The sequence below is a fragment of the Anomaloglossus baeobatrachus genome, chromosome 4 (assembly GCF_048569485.1).
Source record: "Anomaloglossus baeobatrachus isolate aAnoBae1 chromosome 4, aAnoBae1.hap1, whole genome shotgun sequence".
In the NCBI taxonomy this organism is placed as follows: Eukaryota; Metazoa; Chordata; class Amphibia; order Anura; family Aromobatidae; genus Anomaloglossus; species Anomaloglossus baeobatrachus.
Genome location: NC_134356.1, coordinates 359,606,288 through 359,629,477, shown reverse-complemented (window position 1 = coordinate 359,629,477; position 23,190 = coordinate 359,606,288). Strand labels below are relative to the sequence as shown.

Here is a 23,190-nt window from a genome sequence, read left to right as displayed (position 1 = left end):
ATTTTTGGGCCAAGGAATGCAAATTTGTTGATGACATTTTTTACACCATATCCCTGCACCCAATCTTCACCTGGCAAAAAAACATGGGTTTTTTATTACGCATATTTTTTGCAGCGTTATTTCTGTCAAAGCTTTTTGCCATGGTTTTCTGCCAGGAAGTGCACATTTGCTGCTGAAATCATCTGCACCAGATTTCAGCACCAAATTTGCACATCCTGGCAGAAACAAATCTTCCAGCAGGACTTGGCACACTACTAAAAGTACCACTACCTGGTTTAGTAACCACTGTATCACTGTGCTTGATTGGCCAGCAAACTCGCCTGACCTAAACCTCAATGGGATATTGTCAAGAGGAAGAGGAGACAACAGACCCAACAATTCAGACGAGCTGAAGGCTGTTATCAAAGCAACCTGGGCTTCCATAACACTTCAGTAGTTATACATTCTGATCGCTTCCATGTTATGCTGCATTGTTGCAGTAATTCATGCAAAAAGAGCCCCGATCAAGTATTAAGTACATTTACTGTACATACTTTTCAGTAGACCATTTCTAAATTTAAAATAATTTTTTCAGTTGGTCTTACATAATATTCTAATTTTCTAAGATACTTTTGAATTTTCATTGGCTCTAAGAGATAATCATCAACATTAACAGAAATAAACACTTGAAATAAATCACTCTGCATGTAATGACTCTATATAAACGCATTTCTTTAGACTAGCCTATCACCTCACCTCCCTCATCTAACTAGTCCCATTCTGCCCTTCATAAAATGTACTTCCCATTCTTGTCCCCTGTATCTTCTGATTGTATTCCTCTTTATGTACTTTTTTACACTCTGTACTTGTATAAATTCTGGCTGGCGACTAGTCCATGCAGCTGGTTTTGAATCCCCTACTATATTGGCTGGACCATATATGACTTTTTTTTTTACCCCAATTTACCTTTTGCAGGACCCCACTCCTCTTGGTATTTGAATTTTGTTATTCTGTAATGTCTCATATTGTCTGTATATGTCCCCTCTGAATTGTAAAATGCTGTGGAATATGTTGGCGCTATATAAAATTATTATCGTAAATATATGCATTTCCCTTTGTGCATTGAATTACTGAAATAAATGAACTTTTTCTTGAGATCCACTTTCACATCTTCGAAAAGCGTCTAATTGGTGGACACAACCAGTCCTCCATACCAGCAGCAATCTCCTCCAGCCTGGATGTTTTATGGAGGATAACCATTCTGTGAGTCTGTAATGCCCTCGGTACTACCTACTGGGATTTCTTTAAATCTACCACCCTTGTTGTAAACTCTGATTTCAGGAAATTAAGCCCTTTTTTGTCTTCTAGCCTGCATATGAATCCCTCTAATTCTTGCTTAGTGGGGAGAGATCTGAAATGTTTAAATGTCTCTACCAGGTTCATCTCTTCTACAGACTGAGTCATCGCCAGTGTCCTCTGGTTGCGCATGAGAGGAGCAGCCAGACACCTGCAGTACCTGCAGCAGTGAGCAGTCTGTGTGAGCAGCCGGCGCTATCTTAGACGTGGTATTTCTGGTGCTCAACGGGGTACACAAGTTAAGGAAGCGGTCCATGGAGGTTGGAGCCCTAGCTGTCATTGTGCATGTTCTGCTGAGCTGTCTAGATCAGCCCATATGCTTCTGTGATCCAAACCTCTAGCAGCTGTAGGATCAGGTCAGGTGAGGAGCTGAAGATGTGCACGTCCTACTCAGCCACTGGCAAGCCATGCCCCCCCCCAGGCACACAATATTTTAATGTACACAAAAGTACAAGTATATTTTTTTTTCTGTTCCAGGCATTGTGGTTTTTAGGACTGTTCCTGGAATTATTTGGGGGTAACAATTAAAAAAAAGTGCCCTGGATAGACCGTATCAGCTAAATTTATTACATTATCATCCACTCTTTAAAGGGGTGGTTCACCCATATTTTTTATTGTCTAGTTCGATATTATATTGAGAAACAATGTTTCTCTCAAATACCTTGTGTTGGCAATAGTGCCTGTGAGAGGCGCTATTGCAGACCGCTGTTCCTTGCTCCAGTGCCATCTCCGTCAACTGCCGCACACGTCACATCCGTGCAGCCTTTCACCGTTTCACCGCTCGTCACAGCTCATCTGCTCCCCCCTCCCCCACTCACAGCACAGCGCATCACGTCTCTTGCTTGCAGCGTTCTACTGTGAGGGAGCAGATGGGCTGTGACAGCGGTGAAACACCGCTCACAGCTCACTGAGTCTGGAAGAATGCAGCCGGCTGCACGGATGTGACGTGTGCGGCACTTGACGGTGACGTCTCTGGAGCGGGGAACAGCGGTTTCCAATAGCGCCTCTCACAGGCAATATTGCCAACACAAGGTATTTGAGAGAAACATTATTTCTCAATATAATATCGAACTAGACAATAAAAAAATATGGGTGAACCATCCTTTTAAGAGATCTCTTCTGCAGAATTAGGATGTCATAACATGAACATTGGGCAAGAAAAGAATTGCCACTTAGGGAATATATGGTAGTTAGAGGACAAAATCTAAATCAATGAACAATAGGTAATATGAGACAGAATCATACTGCCACCACTACATATAAAGCTAGGCCTGATAAAACAAATTGTGAAGGCTTTGAAAAAAGATGCATTAATTACATAGCACATTAGTTGTCTTGACTTACCATAGAAAAACTGTAGGCAGGATTTTTTGATAGTTCACAGATCAGACAACCTATATATGACCCACATTTCCTAGCATCAATGAATGTAGAGGATATACACTTTCATTTAAACAGGCTTGTCAGTATCATGAGTGCTAACCCTTTCAAAACCTGGCAACTTTCATTTTTTCCACCCCTTCTTACAAGGGCCATAACTTTTATTTTTCGATCAACAGAGCTGTAGGGGGCATGATTTTTGCTGGCCGAGTTGAACTTTTGAATTAAACCATTAATTTTACCAGTTAGTGGTGTACTAGAAAATGTAGTGAAATTGCATAAAAAGTGCAATTCCACAATTTTATTTTCTCCATTTTTAATTTACCATGTTAACTATATGGTAAAACTGACATGGTAGTGTGATTTAGATACCAAACATGGTTTTCTTTTAACTGGTGAAAAAAAAATCAGCAGTTTGTAAAAAAAACCCATTTGGTACCATTTTCCGAGACCTGTAACGTGTTTAGATCTGGGTCTGTTTGATGGCTTATTTTTCGTAATTTTTGGGCATTTGTGAGGTTTTGATTGCCTTTTATTGCAATGTTGTGGCAAAAAAAAAAGCAAAATTCCGGTGTTTTGATATTTTTTTTCCCTTTACGTTTTTATTGATAGGATTGATTTATTTTATATTTTTAAAGATCAGGGATTTCTGAACGCAGCACTACCAAATGTGTTTTTTTCATTCTTTTATTTTCAATGGTACAAAAAAGGTGGTGACAAAGTTGTGCCTTTTTATTTTTTCCAGATTTTTAAAAACTTTATTTTCTCACTTTTTATGTATTTAGTAGTCCCCTTAGGTGTTTGAAGCCACGATAATCCTATTTCTAGTGCTGTACAGAGCAGTGAATTAGTAGAATTTATCATCTCCTATGAATGCTGGCCCCCAGCTGTTATGACAACCCATCGGCACTGTGTGATTACATCATGGGGCCAACGATCGGAGCAGAGATTGGCATGCTCTCCGCCAGCCCATGTTAAATCCTGCTGTCAGAGATGAAAAGCAGGATTTATCTGGTTAACAGCTGCAGATGGATTAGTGATCCACCCGCAACTCCAAGAGGTAGATGTCGGCTGATCAGATAAGTCATCACATGCAAGGAAAGATGCGGGCTCGTTGTGCAAGCCCTTATCAAAAGCCGGAACATGACCTTAGACGTACCAGTATTTCCAAGGTCATAAAGGGGTGTTGAAGTCCATATTTTGCACAGTCGCTTAAGATTTCTTAAGTCACCAAGGTTCTCTGGAAAGCAAAGTGCAAGGTGAAAGATTTCACCAAAACCTAAAAACAATGGGCAGTACCAAGGAAGATGGGATGAACACATGATGGCAGAGTATTGTTGGAATCTTATGTAGGATTGCTCTGGCAGATCCCACTCTCGGAAGTCTTAAAAGGCATTTACACTGCAAGATGATCATGAAAGAGTGTGGTTGAAAAGGCTTGTTTCTCGCTTATTTTGCCATGTAAACAGGCTGAAGATCACTTAGTCAATGGGCAAAACACTTGTTTCTCGCTTACCTTGCCATGTAAACAGGCGGATGATCACCAAATCAATGATCAAAACGATTGTTTCTCGCTTATCTTACCATGTAAATAGGCTGACGATCACCTAATCAATGGGCACAAAGCTTGTTCGGTTGGAAAAATTATCTATTTTCCCACTCCCGAATCCAAGACTTCTTCCGAGCTGCACCAAACATCTGGAACGCTCTACCCACAGAAGTTAGGATGAATCACAACTTACTCAGCTTCAGACGCACTCTAAAAACGCATCTTTTTAGGGCGGCCTATCACACTCCCTAACAGAACTAAATTCACATACTCCCTCTACAACTTCTCACAACATAACCCCACGTCACATTCCACTGTAACCAAATGCATCTCAAGGTTCTGGCCAATTGGTCCAGAAAGCCATTATCTATCTCCGATTTTCTTGAGATTACTGGATTGTCATTGTAAATAAGCACTTGTACCTTGCCGCCCCCCCCCCCCCCCCATCTCATTGTAGATTGTAAGCGCTCAGGAGCAGGGTTGTCTTTTTTTTTCCCTTTAAATATTGTATTTGCTGTAACTGTTACTTGCTGTATATGATCCTCCTGAATTGTAAAGTGATGCGGAATATGTTGTCGCTATAGAAATAAAGATTATTATCTATTATGCAGCACAAAAGATCATTATTCTTGGCAGTGCATTGTCCTACGTCAACTCATTTAAATGAACGCTGATCAGCTTTCATATTTTGCCACAGGTCAGTGCAAATAAACAGACCCTTACAAAAAGGGTGTGTGCGCCGAATGACAAAAGTTAGTATAATAAATCTGTGCTTTTGGTATGAAATAAGTAGATTTACATGTAGTACACATTTCATTTAATTTTTAATTGCTTTCCTTTATTCTTAAAAGATATTAATTTAAACACTACATTAAAATATCCACATTTTTTATTGGTGAGCAGAGTGAAGAGTGGTATATGGCATACAGACCGCATCTCAAACTTAAGCTGATAAAGACTGGTGCCATTTTAGGAGTTAGCAGATCAAATATACCCATGTGTACTGGTCTAACATTTGAGGCACCACAATGTGTGTTGGCCAGTAAAATAAATAAACCAAAGAATAAGACAGGTCATATTTTGCATACTAAAATATTTATTTCATGATTGAAAAATAGCAGGAATGTTCATTTGTTTGCATTGCTGAGTTGCACAGTAAAAGTGAAATGACATAGAACATGCATTTATACACCAAGTATGTTCTTACATTACAGCATGTTTATAAACCTTTGAGATATTGACAGTAAAGACCTCCTTAGCTAATTGGTTATAGCTGTATACTTCATGTGCCATGGGCAACATCACGTAAAATAGGACTGGGTAGGGGCATGATTTCTATCTTAATGAAATCTAATCAACGATACATAACCAGTTACTGTAACTCATTGTACAAAATCACATGAAAGCTCAACATACCAGACAGCCTCGCTCTCTAACACAGTAGCTCATATTAAATCCGCATGATGGGGCAGTGATTGCTGACTAAAGCACACTATGATCAACATGGTGTGAAAAATAGGGTCTTTGTTGGTCTCCGGGACCAAACTCATGGTCTTCAATTTGGATCATCATCATGAAGAATTAAAACTTAACATTGTTAACAGTGACCTAGGTTGCGCAAATTACTTGCAGAAATATACATTCCTGACTAGTTTCTTCCGGCGGAGAGAGTAAAGCCCCCGTCACATTTAACGACTTACCAGCGATCCCGAAAACTATGTGACCTGATAAGGATCGCTGGTAAGTCGCTGGTGAGATGTCGCATAGTCAGATCTTACCAACGATGCAGTAACGATCAGCGACCTGTATAACGATCTCGGCGAGCATTGGGACTGTGTTAGGAGGTCGTTGATAGGCGTCAAACACAGCGATGCGTCCTGCCCAGCAGGACATCGCCTTTGAAGAAAATGGTCCCAACCATTCAGCAACGACTAGCGATCTCGCAGCAGGGGCCTGATCGCTGGTAGGTGTCACACATAACGAGATCGTTGCTGACGCAGCAACAATCTCATTAGCGATCTCGTTGTGTGTGACGGGGCCTTTAGGTCTGTTGTTTAGAAATGCTTTTCACCAAAGCCATTAATATGCAGCAATGCTAAATGTGTGTACATTCACAAAATGTTTAGATAATACTGATTTTTATGGTTGTTTGTTCAATGATGTATTAGTTTCTTTTCCTTGCATTGGTATTTTGTTTGACCTATGTTGCAATGATAAACTGATTATTTCAAAAACATAATAAGCTAATTAATAAAATTAAATTCTGCTCATCACTATTGGACTAACCCTCCTTAAATGGGCTGGTAATAGGTTAAAAAAAAAATAAATCCTGGATTAACCTTGCTTCTCCAATCTCAGAGATTCGTCGGGAACATCATGTAAGCACTGCAGACAATCAACGGCTACAGCTTTATCATTTGGTCTCAGCGTATTTAAAAAAAAAAAAGATTTTTTTCTGACAAAATATCAAAATGATGATCGCTAACTGGCTGCAGTGCTCATATGACACCCCCTCCACATGTACCGTTGGGGCATTTTTTTTTTTATCGTTTTAGTCTCCATGGGTCGATTAACATGGGCTGTCCAAACGAAGACAATCCCTTATTTATAATAAGGGAAACATATCCATGGACAAATGCTGAAACAATTTTTGACTCAGAAAATTAAACTCCAATACATAATGCTATCTGAAATGATTTTACTTGCTCCTCTGACATGTTCATTGCTTTCATCTTTATATGCTTTCAATTCTACAGCACTGAAATATCAGTGCAGGATTCTCCAATCAAAGCACTGGGAAGCAAGTTTTAAAAGCCCACTAACATTAACCAAAGCAAACTAGATTTTAGATGAAAAGCACTTGAGTTTGCTGGTGAACTCGGGCTAGCAAACAACAATTTGTTGGTACTTGGGGGGAAAAAGGACAACAAGAGCTTTGTACAGAGACAACAAAAGCATGAGCGAGGCTCGCTGTCACTGCATTATCAGATTTATGTGGATGGCCACTCAACATTCTTAGAGATCTACATTTTTAGTGTAGATAAAATAAAGACTAAATACACAGACAATAAGGCTAGTTACAACTACCTGACCTGTTAAAGCATGCAAACTGCTTTATAAATCTCTAAAAAATCTCTAAAATGGTTGAAAATGAAAGCTTGCTGGTTCCAAAGCCAAACGACCAAGAGACAATGCATTTATTGACAATGTTGCAAAATCTTTTAATGATCAATCGTTATGAAAATATTGCACCTCAACAAATCCCAAGTAGAACATAGTAAGTTATGTCTACCGTTAGCGAATATAGCCATCATCAAAACTGCCTATGCTCATATTTTAGTTGAGTACATAAAATATATGTAATCTGCCAAAATTTAGAAGAAAAGCAATAGTTTCTAAAAACACTTCAAAGCCTACTAAGAGCAAATATTAAGGCTACATAAGTGCTGTAACTATGCCACAAAATGTCAAATAGTTAATAAATCACTATAAATTACATCAAATTTAAACTTAAAATACATTATAGATTTGTTTTCTATATTTAAATTAGGCTCTACGTTAGATGGAGTACATCTAAATGTAAAATAAATAAATAATAAAACACATAATCGGCAAACACCAAATGTCCGACTAAACCCTGCTTGGATTTCGGTCTTCTTCATTCTGGGATTCTTCAATGCCACGTGCAAATAATTTAATCAACTGACAGTGAACCCTGAAAGAAATTATAGAAAAAAAATATTTTAATGATTTATTCATTCTACACGTTATTACAGCATGGGAATAATTAACCGTATGCTAATGTGATGGACATGTTTCTGCAGCATGAGAATAAATAACCATATACTAATATGATCTATAGTGTGAAATAACTCATTTTCCAGAGATTTCTTCCAATTTTTGTTACAATATTATATTTTACCAGATTGTAGCTACATGTAAATTATTATACAATCTTTAATGGCCCTAAGGTTACCGCTTCAGAAATGCTAATTACTTTCAGATGTAAGAGTAATCTGCAGGTAAATAGCATTTAAAAGGGGGTGCCCACTACTTGGACAACCCCTTTACCCCCTTGTAAAATAATAACACTTATACTTCCCTCCGGTGCTCGCGCCGTTTCAGCGGAAGTTCACTCTTCCGTCCTTTGGATGTAATTGACATCCGGAGGAAGCGAGAACTACGACTGCTGTTTCACTCCCTCCGGGTGCCCGAGGAGTTGTCCAAAGGACGGGAGAGTGAAGCAGCCACTGATTGGCCACTGGGATTGCATGACATTATATCACATGAGACCCGGTGCCAACACTGCTGAAATGGCAAGAGCACCTGAGTATGTAAGTCTAATCATTTTACAAAGGGGAACACACTAATTGAGAAGGGGATATCAGAGTAGTGGAGGATCTGTTACCAGGTCAAAAGTGGCCAGTTTTTGCCCTTTGTCTAGTTGTTTCCTGAGAATTCAGATTACTTTTTTTTTTTATATACGCCAAAGGGTTGCAGGCGTATGGGCCTTCTTGTTTAGTACTAATTTTTATGCTCTTCTAAGGGGCGTAGCTCACAAGATTCTCAAGACGCCCCCTTAGTAAGGCCATTAATAAAAAAGGCCAATGAACCATACGGCCGAGTAGATTTTAAAGAAAAGTGGAATACTCAGGGAAGCAGGGAGTATAAAATATGAGTAATAACTGAATACGTGACCTGGTGACCCTTTCTTTTTTAAATCATGTCCAGCTGGCTTACTCGTACGGCGGCCATGGGAAGAAAATTAAGTTATATGCTCCAGGGAAACCAATTTTCTCCCTGCAGTTGCTCACTTCCAGTCATCAGGGTGGTGTGGGAGCAAATACAATCACTGTTCACAATACAGTGAATGTGCTGTAATGTCCTGTATATTGACTGACCACATGCTCGATAGCTGCGTGCGTGTGTGTGTTTGTGTGCAGAGCAGGCTGTTGGTCAATGTGCAGGGGAGGAACACCAGCGTGTTTAGTGTATAGTGAGCGCAGTGACTGTATTTGCTCCCTGCACCACCCCCAGGACTGGAATTAAGCAACTGCAAGAAGTATATTAGTTCTTTTTCCCCCAACTGCTTACATACGTCAGCTCTACAGATTACCTGTATAACTGCAGGGAAATAGTATTTCCGAAAGTGACAGGTTCCATTTAAAGGAACCATTCTGACAAAACAAACACTGATATGTCTGCTACAATGCTTGAGGGGGCAGCATATGATATAAGAATCTCTCTGGGGCATCCTTGGAAACATTATGTCATGGATAATGTTAGTCTGTGGCTCCACATCATGCATAAAATGGGGAATGTGTTTTGTCCAGAGTAGCAGGCTTTCCTTAGAAATACTATTTAGATATATTTAATCTTGTTGTACTGTCATTTTGAATAGTGAAATGTGCATTTTACATTTGGGTCCACATTTAGGAAGACAGAGCCGGCAGGTTCCGTTCATAACAGGTAGATAATGTACCTCATTTCAATGGCAGTTTGCTCCAGAGTTTCCCCGTCACAATTCCACACACTGTTCAGGTGATTGCACCCACAAGAGGGGTGGTCTGTGCAGATCTGTGCAAAGTTCTTTTTGCCGATAATCCCCAAATCTGTGCTTTCAGCATCTTCCTCTTCAAAATGTTTTGGAGTAAACTGAAAACTTTTTATTCGATAAACATCCACAAATGGAAAATCAAACTATGAAAAAAGACAAAAAAAAAAAAAAAGTGTAACACATTAAAAAGGTACGTGGCACAAACCGCAGAAACCATAAATCCATACACCCAGGATTCTGATCTGCATCATTGTGCTATATGCAGATACATTTTCAGGGTTCTAGGGGTTGTCCGTTCATCATTGAATAGGATAAAGCAGAGCTGCATCAGAAAATGTCAATCACTTGTACACTTTAATCAGCATTTAAATAAATAAAAAAAAAAAAAAAGTCCAGTCTTCTGACAGGTAAGTCTGCAGTCACTATGCGACCACAGACTTCTGACACTCTACTTTGAACACACTACACAGTGTGAGGATTCTGTGCTGTCACTGGTGAGAGCGGGCAATCACGTCACATTTATGTAAGTTGCATCCATGCTGGGACGTGTTGACTGGATTTACTGGGCCTCGCTCAATACAAGTGAGTTAAGTGGAGCCTATTGAGTCTAGTGGAAATGTGGCTAAAAGTGTGGAAATAGCAAATTAGCAGTTACGTCACCACCTGCTCTTGGCGGCAACACTAGAGAATCTTGAAGTGTGTGGTGTGCAAGCTGTCAGAATTCTGCAGTCACAATTTGTGACTGCAGACTTTCATTAGGAGACTGGATAACCTCTTTATGTATTAGATTGCAACCTTTCAAATATTCTGTATTGTGTACAAGTGAGAGACATTTTCTGGAGTAACTTTACTGCATCCGCTACATGTGATGTAAGAGACGCCCAGTGTGAATTTATAAGCTGGAAGAATAAGCCTGACCTCAGAAGGCATCTTTCACACACTAAAATTCATATATTATGGGTCCGACTCATGAAAGTGTTTTCGCCTGTATTACAACAAAAAACACCTTTAAATGTCGCAATTGTTTGCTCAAAAATGTTGCAAGTTTTGGTGTTTTCATGCCAGTTTCTGAAACCTCCACCATAGTGGCCCTGGGGGGGGGGGGGGGGGTTGTGGCAACATCTACTGGAATAACTGATGAACGTTGTGGCGTTCCTTACTGTTTTTCAACAACTGTAAAATGCTCCCACAAGAGGTAGCGAGTTCCCCTTCAGTGGAAGTCTTCAAAGACATGTGTCTGGGATGATATTGTGAATCCTGCTTTGAGCAAGGTTTTTGGAACAGATTACCCAGGAGGTCCCTTCCAACTCTACCATTCTGAGACTGGAGTAAAATTTCTGGTGGATGCGGATGCTAGTTGTAAGATGCATACAATTCATTAAATGGTGTGTGCTTCCTAATGATTTAGAATCATAGAATAGTACAGTTGGAAGGGAACTCAAGGGTCATCGGGTTCAACCTCATGGAGGTGCAGGTTTTCCTAAATCATATATCCAGTTTCAGCTTGAATATTTCCATTAATGGAGAGCTTACTACCTCCCATGGAACATCCTACTTCTGTATGCCCCTCATTTGGACTGGTGGTCACAATTCCCTGTAGGTAGAGTATCAGAAAAGAATGGAACAGGCCCTTTCTTGGGAAACCTACATCATAACTAAATCAAAGGGGTTGTTAAACAAAAGTATTGTTGAAAACTCAAGCAATTGTAAAGAAGTGAATTTGCAATAACATGAAAAATAGTGTAAGGTATTGTTTTTTTTTTTGTTTTCATGTGTACTAGTGATTACCTGCAATGCTCATGCTGTGTAGTGATCTGACAGTAATATGCATATGTGGTAATGAATAAATTACTGCAAGTACAGTAACAAACAGTGACCAAAGAGGGAGATTTGGGGCTCGCTCACACAAATCGAACCGATTATGCTAATGACCGTCAGATCAAACTCAGAGTTTGAGAGATTATCGGAGCATGTTGCTTGGAAAAGGAGGAGAACAAAAGTTCTTCATCTTCTTCATGCTATGTCTGTGAAAATCGGATTGTTTCCACGCACCCATAGACATCAATGAGTGTGCGTTGTCCGATATATGCTGCCAATCGTAGAAAGCTGCCAAATCGGCATGAGAAAAGAAAGCGCTGGTCAGCACTGACCCATTGCATAACAATGGTCCCAGGGCTAGCCAATAAAACATCGGCTAGCACTCATCCGAGTTATACGTTTGTGAAAGCAAGCCCTATGATATTAACGGTTTATCGGTGGGATCCATGGGGATATTTTTTCTGACGACTCAAGGCAGGGGTCCCCAATCCATGGTTCGGGAGCCACATGTGCCTTGTGGGCCTGTGATGTATGGTTCACGATTGTTTGCCAGCTTGATTCATTTTCACCAGGTCTTACAGACAGCTGTGAAGAACAGGTCTCCAGATAGTGACATTTGTGAGCAGCCCCACACAGATGATCTGAATGGTGGTAGAAACTCCTGGATCTTGGTATACTGCCTTGGTGTGGTGATTTCTGTTAAAAAGCTTTGGCTGTCATACAGATAATGGGGGCTCTGGGTGACACTACTGTGATGGGCGAGAGCTAAATGTGGCTCACAACCCTCTCTCGGTACTGAATGTGCCTCTTAAGGTCATAAAGGTTGGAGACCACTGGTTTAACGAGAAAGACCGAAACACAAGAGGTTGCTGACTGCAATGCACTCCAAGGAAATACTGTTGCTTCCTGGTCATATGGGACAAGCTGCTCTTGTCCACAGAAAAAGAACAAAAATTACAAAGGAGTGAAAAAAGATGCTAAAGAGGGTGAAAAATGACACTGGAGAGTGTATTTTTTTGTACTGATAAGCCAAGAGAATGATTGTCGTAAATCTTCACACAAGAGGTAGCTGAGCATGGAAGAAAAAAACCCCAAAAAAATAGTCAACTGCCAAATTAAACATATTTTAGGACAGTTTCCTTTACATTATTTATTGGCTAATATAAATGTGAACCATCAGCTTCATGTTGTGTTCTCTAATCATCCAGTCGCAGTGGCTTAACCTATAGGGTGAAGATGCAGACTTGATGTTTCCTTTAACATTAATAAATACCTGATCACTATTGCTGGTTTTATGTCTGATAAGGTGCAGAAGAAAATTTAATCTGGAGCATTTGCGAACTAAAATAAGATCAGCTGTTCCATCTGCCAAGTGAGCTGCTGGTGACAGGCCTTTCGGACTGCGTGGACAGGCACAACTCATGCTGGCTGCGTTAATCGCCATGAATTTTCCTTTGATTGTTGTCCAATCTTCTTGTTCTAAAACGGCAACAATTTTATAATTATGAACAGAAAATCAATTCTACCAAAAATCAAAACTCACGTATTTGCCAGTGAATTACAAACCTCCCCCCCGAATCTTTTTTTTTTTTGCAACAATGCAAACATAACTATATATTCATATTCACAAATAACTATATTCTGTTGTTCACAATTTATACATTCTAAAAAAGATATAAATTAATATGTTAAAAATGGGGTTCAATCAGCAAACTGTGAGAATAAAAAGAGGGTGGACATCCCACCCATGTATACAGAAAGAGTGGTTCATCTATTCTGTTGCTAAATAGGAGACAATTTAGAAATTTATTCAAATGAGAGAAGTTTCAGTTTTTGTTATTTAATTTAAGTGCACCATAATGAAGGAGCCCTGATTCCAGCAATGTGTCAATGACAGGGATGTGTTCTGCGGTTTCAACACAATCAGTGTTTTATTATCACTACTGGACAACTAGCCTTGTGCGCCTGGTCTAACCATATCTATACCACTGATTAGCAGCGATTAGCAGCTTTCTGTCACTATCATAGCTGCTGCACCCAGTACACTAAGTGATACATCACTGGAATCAGGTTCTCTCTCTATGCCTCACGTAAAAACCTACTTACAGATTCCTTATATATAGGGATCATTCATGTGTAAGAAAAGGTCAATACTGTGCACACAAAAGCCTCTTTGGAAAATACCCGGCCTGGCTAGATTTCACATAGCAAATCATTTACTACTTAAAAGGAATCTGTCACCAGGTTTTTGCTACTTCATCTGAGAGCAGCAGTAGGCAGAGAGACCCTGAAACTACCCATGTTTAACTTAAATCACTGTGTGCAGCAGTTCTGACTTTATCTAGGAAATAAAGGTTAGCAGAACTAAAAGCTATCCTGCCTACACCAGGCTCTTAATAGAGATTGTGCATTGACTATGAGCTGTTAATCGCAGATGGGTGTGCTGTGCAGAGGGGTCACACCAATGTTAATCACAGAGCAATAAATCCTTTAGCTTAGACATACAATAGCTCACACACAGATAAGAGAAAAAGAGATGATTTTTCTTTTTTTAACCCTTGCAGCATGCTGTTCTCCGCTTACAATGCAAAAATCCTGGTGACAGAGTCCCTTTAACTCACCCTATTGGTGTGTCATTAGTTTGCATATAGGCCAACTTCGTTCACATAATTCCACTCTCTATCACTTTATTTGTAAGGCAAATACATAGATCCCCTTACAGTCAGGCTTATTTTTGGACATAGTCTCTAAGCGAATCAATTTCAGAACCACCAAGCATGCCACTGCCATCTACACTGCCTATGAGCTAATTAACTCCCTTATTGAAGCATTGACTCAAAGTAATTACTACAGTAAAAAAAGAGGTTTCTGGTTGTTTTCTGCTTACCTAAAACAAAAAGATAATGACAAGGAAAAAATAGTCAGTCAGGCAAAAGAATGACATTCACAGCTGATTGAATCCTGTTCACAGCTGATTTGGTGGGCTGAAAGAGTACAGATCCATGTCCAGTCAAAGCTACTACAATCATGTCTACCCGGAGGTCACTGGAAACTTGTCACTGTTCTACATGTGTTTACAGGCTCTAGAATGCTGAAAAGCACTGGAAAGTACATACACGACAAAACACTATTTGGCTCCCAGGCCATGCCTCAAGAAATAGTCAATGCATGACCCACGACAAGAATGGAAAGGCACAGACAAAGTAATGAAGTCTGTATATGTAACACAAATACACATTTGTACAAAGTTACAATTGTTTTTACACTATGGTATTATAATAAGGTCTCATGCACATGGCCATATTACGGCTTTTTTTGGTGTAGAGCAACAGTAAGGTTTTTGTAATAATACATGTAACTCTGTACTTCTGAATTGTCCTATGGCTATTTATTAAATTGTAAAATTGTGGAGTGCTCCATCAGATACCATATGTATGGCGCTTTAGGCTATGTGCGTACAGTGCGTTTTTCGCAGCGTTTTTTGGTTGCGTTTTTGTTCAGATAACTACATGACTTTGCTTCCCCAGCAAAGTCTATGAGTTTTCATTTTTGCTGTCTGCAGACAGCGGTTTTTTTTTTTTAGCTGCGTTTTTTTTGTGGTGACCACAAAAACGCAGCATGTCAATTATTTTTGCGTTTTTCACTGCGTTTTCCACCCATTGAGTTCAATGAAATGTTCAAAAATGCAATGAAAAACGCAAATTGCAAATATAGCTGCAGTTTAGTGCGTTTCTATGACTAAAAACACAGCTATAAACGCAAGGGGTGGGTAGCACAGTGACGTTTACAGGAAGAGGATTCCTTCTGTTGGTAAGAACATAAGCGTGAATCCTCCAGGTACCACTCCCGTCCTGCGCCATGTCTGGACGGGAGGTGGAAGCAGCTGCAAAGTCAAACGTGAACAGTAAAAAAAAAAAAAAAAAAAATCTCATACTCGCCTGTCTGCAGACTCCCGGTACCATGTCCGCTCCCAGCTCCTCTTCCCGGTACCGCCACTGTGTGCAGACTCCCGGGCCCGTCCGATAGCTGCAGGACCTGGCGGTGATCAGCTGATGCAGTCACCTGACGCATCAGCTGATCGTAAGTCTTGCGGTGACGCCGGCTTTTTACCGCCTGGCTGGCTTAAACTATCAGCGGATGCGGTCAGGAGACTTCATCAGCTGATTACCGCCGTGTCCTGCAGCGATCGGACGGGAGTCTGAACAGATGTGTGAAGTTTTTTTTTGCACTGATGCATCAGCTGATTGTATAAACAGCTTTTATGCAATCAGCTGATGTGTCATGTGATTCACGTCCTTGAACCTGACATCATCTGATCGCTTTGCCTTCCAACAAACGGATCAGATGATATTGGATCCGGATTGGACGGCGCGAGATGCTTGACCCAGGATTACTGCGGGGGCAGGGGGGTGTCTTTATTTCAATAAAGATGGAGTCACTAATTGTGTTGTGTTTTATTTCTAATAAAAATATTTTTCTGTGTGTTGTGTTTTTTTTTTTTTTCTTTACTAGATTAATTCATGGTGGCCATGTCTAATATTGGCGTGACACCATGAATTTCGGGCTTAGGGCCAGTTGATAATATACAGCTAGCCCTATCCCCATTATTACCCAGAGAGCGACCCGGCATCAGGGCAGCTGGAAGAGTTGGATACAGTGCCAAAAGATGTCGCTTCTATGAAAGCGCCATTTTCTGGGGTGGCTGAGGACTGCAATTCGCAGCAGGAGTGCCCAGAGAGCTTGGGCACCCTGCACTGCGGATTCCAATCCCCAGCCGCCTAGTTGGACCTGGCTGGACTCAAAAATTGGGCGAAGCCCACGTTATTTTATTTTTTTTTTTTAATTATTTCATAAAATAATTAAGAAAAAAAAAAAGGGCTTCCCTATATTATTGGTTCCTGGCCGGGTACAAATAGGCAGCTGGTGGTTGGGGGCAGTTCGTACCTGCCTGCTGTACCTGGCTATCATACAAAAATATGGCAAAGCCCACGTCATTTGGGGGGGGGGGGCAAAAAGCTCCTGCATACAGTCCTGCATGGAGGATGCTGAGCCTTGTAGTTTTGCAGCTGCTGCCTGCTCTCCTGAATACACTAGTGGATGGGGTATGCTGAGCCTTGTTGTTCTGTTCTGCTCCCCCTGCCTGTCCCTCCAGCATACAGTCCTGGATGGAGCATGCTGAGCCTTGTAGTTCTGAAGCTGCTGTCTGGTCTCCTGCATACACTAGTGGATGAAGTATGCTGAGCCTTATAGTTCTGCTCCCCCTGCCTCTCCCTCCAGCATACAGTCCTGGATGGAGTATGCTAAGCCTTGAAGTTCTGCAGCTGTCTGCTCTCCTGCATACACTAGTGGAGAATGAAGAACATATTGAAGAAGGAAATGACATCAGACTTTTTTTTTCTTCAACAATCTTTAATGGCATTGTTCACTGATAAACGCATAAAAAACGCAGTGAGGAAAAATGCAGCAAAACGTGGTAAAAACGCATGCGTTTTCTCCACGTTTTTTGCCGCAGGTGAGTTTGTGCTTTTTTGCTGAAAAAAAAACGCACAAAAACGCAGCGTCAAAAAAACGCAGTGTGTGAACTTACTCCAAAGTATTGCTCGTGGCTCAGTGAGAATTGCTTCTGTTAAGACCAATAATAGCAGGGACTAAAACTTAACTTTTAATCTAATAATAGGTAAAATTGGTAATAAAGTGCTTGTGCATAAATAGTGCACAGAACAAAATGCCAAATGGCAACATATTAGTCAGATCTCACCCAGACTTCATCCATGGGCGGGACTGCACACCGGTCCGGAAAAGAAAGGTCACAGGCTGGAAGGACAGGGTGGACAAGTATTGTAAATCAACCCCTGTCGTGCCCCATGAATGGACTTCCGCCCTGACAAGGGCAGCACCCAAGTGAGATGTCTGCCCCGCAACCACAAATACAAAAGAAAAAGAATGTCCTCCCGACGCGTTTCCTTCTCAGTATCAAGAGTTCCTCAGGGGAGACCAACACAGGCTCAGAGGATGAAAAACCTATGTGTACCAGGTAAACGGTGGCGCCTATCTTGATACTGAGAGGGAAACGCGTTGGGAGGACATTCTTTTTCTTTTGTATTTGTGGTTGCGGGGCAGACATCTCACTTGGGTGCTGCACTTGTCAGGGCGGAAGTCCATTCACGGGGCACGACAGGGGTTGATTTACCATACTTTTCCACCCTGTCCTTCCAGCCTGTGACTTCTCTTTTCCGGACCAGTGTGCAGTCCCGCCCATGGATGAAGTCTGGGTGAGATCTGACTAATATGTTGCCATTTGGCATTTTGTTCTTTGCACTATTTATGCACAAGCACTTTATTACCAATTTTACCTATTAGATTAAAAGTTAAGTTTTAGTCCCTGCTATTATTGCTCTTGTTTTTGGACTATTGGGCACCACCTCTATGCTTGGCAGATTTGCTATTAAACTTCTGTGAAGACCACAAGAGGACACAGGGGAGAAAAGAGATAAGCAAATTAGATCTCCTCTGGAAGAATGGATGCAGTCTCTAGTGTCGCTTACTGGAGGTAACTAGCCTATAAATCAATGCCTGACTTGTTAACAAGCCTAGCAATAAAGGGAATCAGTGGCTCAGTGGTTAGCACTGCAGCCTTGCAGCTATGGGGTCTTGCATTTGCTCTGGCAAATGCTCCAGTGTTCTCTTTGAAAACTGCTATCAGCCATCTCTAGTGACCGCTATATCTGGCAAAACAAAAAGGAACTGCAGTTCGAAATTGATCTCCATGAACAAGTATGGATACAGGGTCTCGATTCACATTTGACTGTTGGCTGAACCCGTCGATATCAGCGGATTTGGCCAAAATTAGTCCAATGTGTATGGGGGCATAACACCACTAGCCAATCGGTAACCTTTCGTTTTTTCCTCATGTTGCAAGGCTTGATCATGACATCTTTATTCGATAAAAATATTAGGTTTGAATTCGAGCTCTGTGTCAGAAAAAAAACGAGGATTGAACAGAAAAGAATTTTTAATAAATTGATAAGTAAAAAGAAAGAAAAAAAGATATTCAAGGGCGGACATTCACTAAAAGAATGGGAGAACACAAGTAGAATGCACTTTAAAATGTACGTTGTCTGGCTACGCATGACCAAAGGTCCATTTACTTTATTATTGGTGCATATTTGTGCAGATATTCCCATTATACAAGGTTAGGCTTCAAAGCTTTGTTACATCTAGCTATCCAGCCCATAGAAAGTGCATTTGCTGTTTATCTCCATTCATCAGCCGGTAAGAGGAAATGAGAGGAGAATGAAGCAGACGACAGCTCCGTTCACAGAACCTGTAGAAATAATATGCAGATAAATATGAAACATGAACGTTCCCCTCCTCGCACTGTGACAGGGCAATCGAGATGTCTCGCAATCTACAATGAGCACACAGCATATAGAAAACTCTCCTATATGTTGATTCTGGCAATTAGTTTACATTGAAGTTCCTGTGGGCAAGGAGCCTGAATGTCACTCATGCCAAACACTGAGCAGCAAGACTATCTGCCAATCCCATAATTGTTTTCTGCTTCCCAAGACATCTGGATAAATCAATCGAACAAATGCGCCAAATACGATAAAACCATTAGTCTTTGTTCATATTAACCTTGTCAGCAGCCGCAGAAGACGGGGTTAACAATCGCCCAGCAATCCTAAATAAATGGTTACAACATACACCACCGGTGGATCGCATGACATCACAAAGGTGAATAAACATGCTGAAAAGCAATATTTTGTCCTTGCTTCCAGATGAGCTAATTATGTGACTTCCACCTGTGCTGTAATAAGAGATTTCAGATGATAATACAAGTCATTTACTGTCCATCTGTTAGACAAAAAGGCCGACACTCGCCGTTCCCAATCACACAGCAGCTTTATCACTCTCCTTCCTGCCCTGTATTTCATACACACACAGATGGGTTTTTGGTTAACGTCCAGTTAAAAACATTGGGAAACTAAAAGGAAAATTGCAATTATTGTAAAATTAAATTGCTTTTCCTATAAAACTAGGCATACCCTTCTATACTTCAGATTTCATACACTTTTCTTTTAATCGACACCCAAAGGTCCGCTAATGCCAGCCTAATTACGGACAATTCACCCACAATGTATTACAAGGCCCCCGTGCATAGTTGGTAGACACTGGTGGCCACAATCAAGAGCCAGCACCAGTCTGATCAACCCTAGGGATATTGCATTACACTTGGGTGTAAATACATTCCTATTTTATAGTGATGCGGCTTCTACATGGCCCAGAAATGAAGAAATACACACTTTATATGAAAGATGAATAGGTATATCTTTAAAAATCATACACAAAATGCCCAAAAAATGAAAAGGGTTAAAAATGTTACCAATTGCTTGGTAAATTAAAATAAAATAACAAATGAGGATGTATTCACTGACTTGTACTCACATGGATACAGTGGCAACATCCAATGTGGCAGCAAGACTGCCGTGGCCAGTTCGCTACTGTCACCGATGATGCGTTGCTCAAGTCACCTGGTCACAAAGCCAATCTAAGGCCATACCAATCCAGCTGCCATTTAAAGGGAATCTATCACCAGGATTTTGCAATATAAACTGAGGACAGCATGCTGCGAGGGTTAAACAAAGTAAAAACAGTTGTATTTCTCTTATCTGTGTGTGCTAGCTATTTACTCATACTAAAGAGTTTAGTGCTCTGTGTTTATTGGTGTGACTCCCTGCCTCATGCAGACCAGTCTGACACACCCCCTGCTGTGTCTGACACCTCACAGTCAATGCACAATCTCTATTGAGAGCCTGGTGTGGGTGGGGACAGCTCCCAGCTCTGCTACACTCAATCTTGAGATAAAGTCAGAATGGCTACACACAGTGACCTAATAAAAACGTGGTTACTTTCAGAATCTCTTTGCCTATAACATGTTTAGCAAAAACCTGGTGACAGATTCCCTTTAAGTGATGACGTCTTTTTCCTTCGGGAGTAAATGCAGACCAAGTAGCAGCCTGTGCTGGATCCAGGCAAGTGACAGTAGGTCACTATAGCCTCATTTGTTATTTTTCAATAGAACAAGCCATGGAAGAATTCACCTTTTGTCCAAACTACTTTTTTTAACACATTATATATATATATATATATATGACATATATATATATATATATATATATATATATATATATATATATATATATATATATATGATCTATATCTATATATCTATATCTATATCTATATATCTATCTATCTATGAATTAATTAGCTGCCATGTCAAAAGTGTCAATTTTCATTACAAACAAGTTGAGGTTAGGGTGCTAGAATGGCAGTGTTGTACTAGCTCATTTTGCCAAAAGTGGTCATTTTTTCTCTATACTAAACATTTTTATTTCGCCTACTCACTACTTCACATGTATAAAGTACATCCAGTCTAATCACAGGTTGGAAAAGACAGTATTTACACAGGAGCTAAAATTCTCTGTGGCACAATGAGGTGGCAATTAATGTTTCATTAACATGGTCTCACCATTGTTTTTTAACCCACAGGTCTTCGCTGTCTGCTGCTCCTCCAGCTGCTTGCTACTTTGCCTGCAAATGTAGCACCTGGAACAGCAAAACAACTTGTTAGAAAAGACTAGAACCATTTCTCTTAAAGGGAATTGCACACAAGGAGCATCTGGCTCTCAGGACGCAACTCCTTAGGCTTGTTTCACACTTGTGTTGAACGGCATCCGTTGCATTGCGTTATGTGACGGATGCAACGGATGTGTTGCACATAGTGGCACAACAGAATCTGCTTTTTTTTTTTTTCTTTCTTTCTTTACAGTTTTACCAGCGGCAGACTATTGTGAACAATCAGCTGATCACCCGGCCGCCGGGTGATCAGCTGATCGCTCACAGCAGCCGGTCGCCGGGTGATCAGCTGATCGCTCACAGCAGCCAGCCGCCGGGTGATCAGCTGATCGCTCACAGCAGCCAGCCGCCGGGTGATCAGCTGATTGTTCGGCCGCCGAGAATGTGTGCGGGGGGCAAAGTGCTGGGTGGGTGGAGCCAAGCGGGGCCATGGCGCTGAGGATGTCAGTGCTGCGGGGACTGCATGGCTGGGGACAGGTGAGTGTGTGTGTGTGTGTGTGTGTGTGTGTACATGCGGAGTGGAGTGCGGGAGGGGGCGGAGCCGAGCGGGGAAGTGTCGGGCTCCCTGCACACGTAGCCAGGGTAAATATCGGGTAACTAAGCAAAGCACATTGCTTGGTTACCCGATATTTACCTTGGTTACCAGCGCACACCGCTTAGCGCTGGCTCCTTGCACACGTAGCCAGGGTAAATATCGGGCTACTAAGCAAAGCGATTTGCTTAGTAACCCGATGTGTACCCTGGTTACGTGTGCAGGGAGCCAGAGAGAGCATGTGCAGTGAAATCCTAAGGATTCCGCTGCTCAAAAAAACGTTACGTTACATGCTGCGTTCCTTCCGCCCGGCGGAAGCAACGCAGCATCGGCCAGCGGAAGCAACGCAGATCCATCAGTCTCAATCCGTCGTCCATACAAGTCTATGGGAAGCAGCGGAATCCGTTGGATTCCGCTGTTTTCCAAAATGGCGGATTGCGACTGAAGGAAAACAACGCAAGTGTGAAACTAACCTTATACTGATGTGTATGTAACAAGCCCAGAATTCAGAACTGCCAGTACGGACATGACCACAGTCCAGGCTGTTCCTCTACTTCCTTCATCAGTAGGTGCTCTAAAGTCAATAGGCACTTGTTTAACTGCCCGTTATCACAAGCCAATATAAAATGTATGGGGATAAAAGATCGTTCCACATCAATAGAGCATGCACGAGGAGGAGGTGTGGAGAAATTGCTGCCTGCTGAGAGGTATCTAATCTGTATGGGAGCCTTTAGACTAGGAACTCTGTCCAAATCTGATGCAATCACATCCGTATTAATATACTGATATTACAGTGGATTTCACGAAACAGCAAAGAGCAAATCTAAGACAGAATAGTAAAACCTCCAGCCCTCATCATCCTCAGTGAGTCACAGGTTGCTGTTGGGGCAGTAGGACGTGAGTAGAGCCAGAGGAGTGCTCCTAGGGGCTACCATATGTGTCCATTCATAATTCATATTAGAAATACTAAACAATACAATACTTTTTGTGCCACTTTGGCTATAGAAGAATGGACTCGTCGCTATAATGTGTTGTTGAATAGGTGACAAATTTGCTTTAAATGTTTAGTATAAGGGTACATTTCCATGGTTAGTGTTTGCAGCGTTTTGGACGGAGTGTTTTCGCTGCATCCAAAACGCTGCGTTGTACAGTACAGGCACACTGGATGGGATTTAAAGAAATCCTATGCCCACTCTACATTTTTTCTGCAGCAAAAACTGACATGTGGAGCAGATTTCCAGGTGGCAGCGTGTCAATTTATGCTTGCGGAGACGCAAATGTTCTCATAGGGGATACTAGATCAAAAGTCGGCAGCGTCCAGAACCATGATCGTGGGTACGGACGCTGCGTTCTCCCGCTGAGAACACTACTAGCATC

At 41.2% G+C, this 23,190-nt stretch overlaps 1 protein-coding gene across 1 annotated transcript in view; it reads right to left on the bottom strand.

Annotated features, from left to right (window-relative positions):
• Positions 1-5,340: 5,340 nt before the first annotated feature.
• CERK (ceramide kinase) overlaps positions 5,341-23,190 on the bottom strand; it is a 138,822-nt gene continuing 120,972 nt past the window's right edge. Inside the window, exons 11-14 of the mRNA XM_075345112.1 lie at positions 21,175-21,251; positions 12,913-13,118; positions 9,747-9,964; positions 5,341-7,979 (exon numbers count right to left, since the gene is read on the bottom strand). Of these exons, the coding sequence (XP_075201227.1) occupies positions 7,895-7,979; positions 9,747-9,964; positions 12,913-13,118; positions 21,175-21,251 (586 nt within the window). The 3' untranslated portion in view covers positions 5,341-7,894. The remainder of the gene's footprint in view (positions 7,980-9,746; positions 9,965-12,912; positions 13,119-21,174; positions 21,252-23,190) is intronic.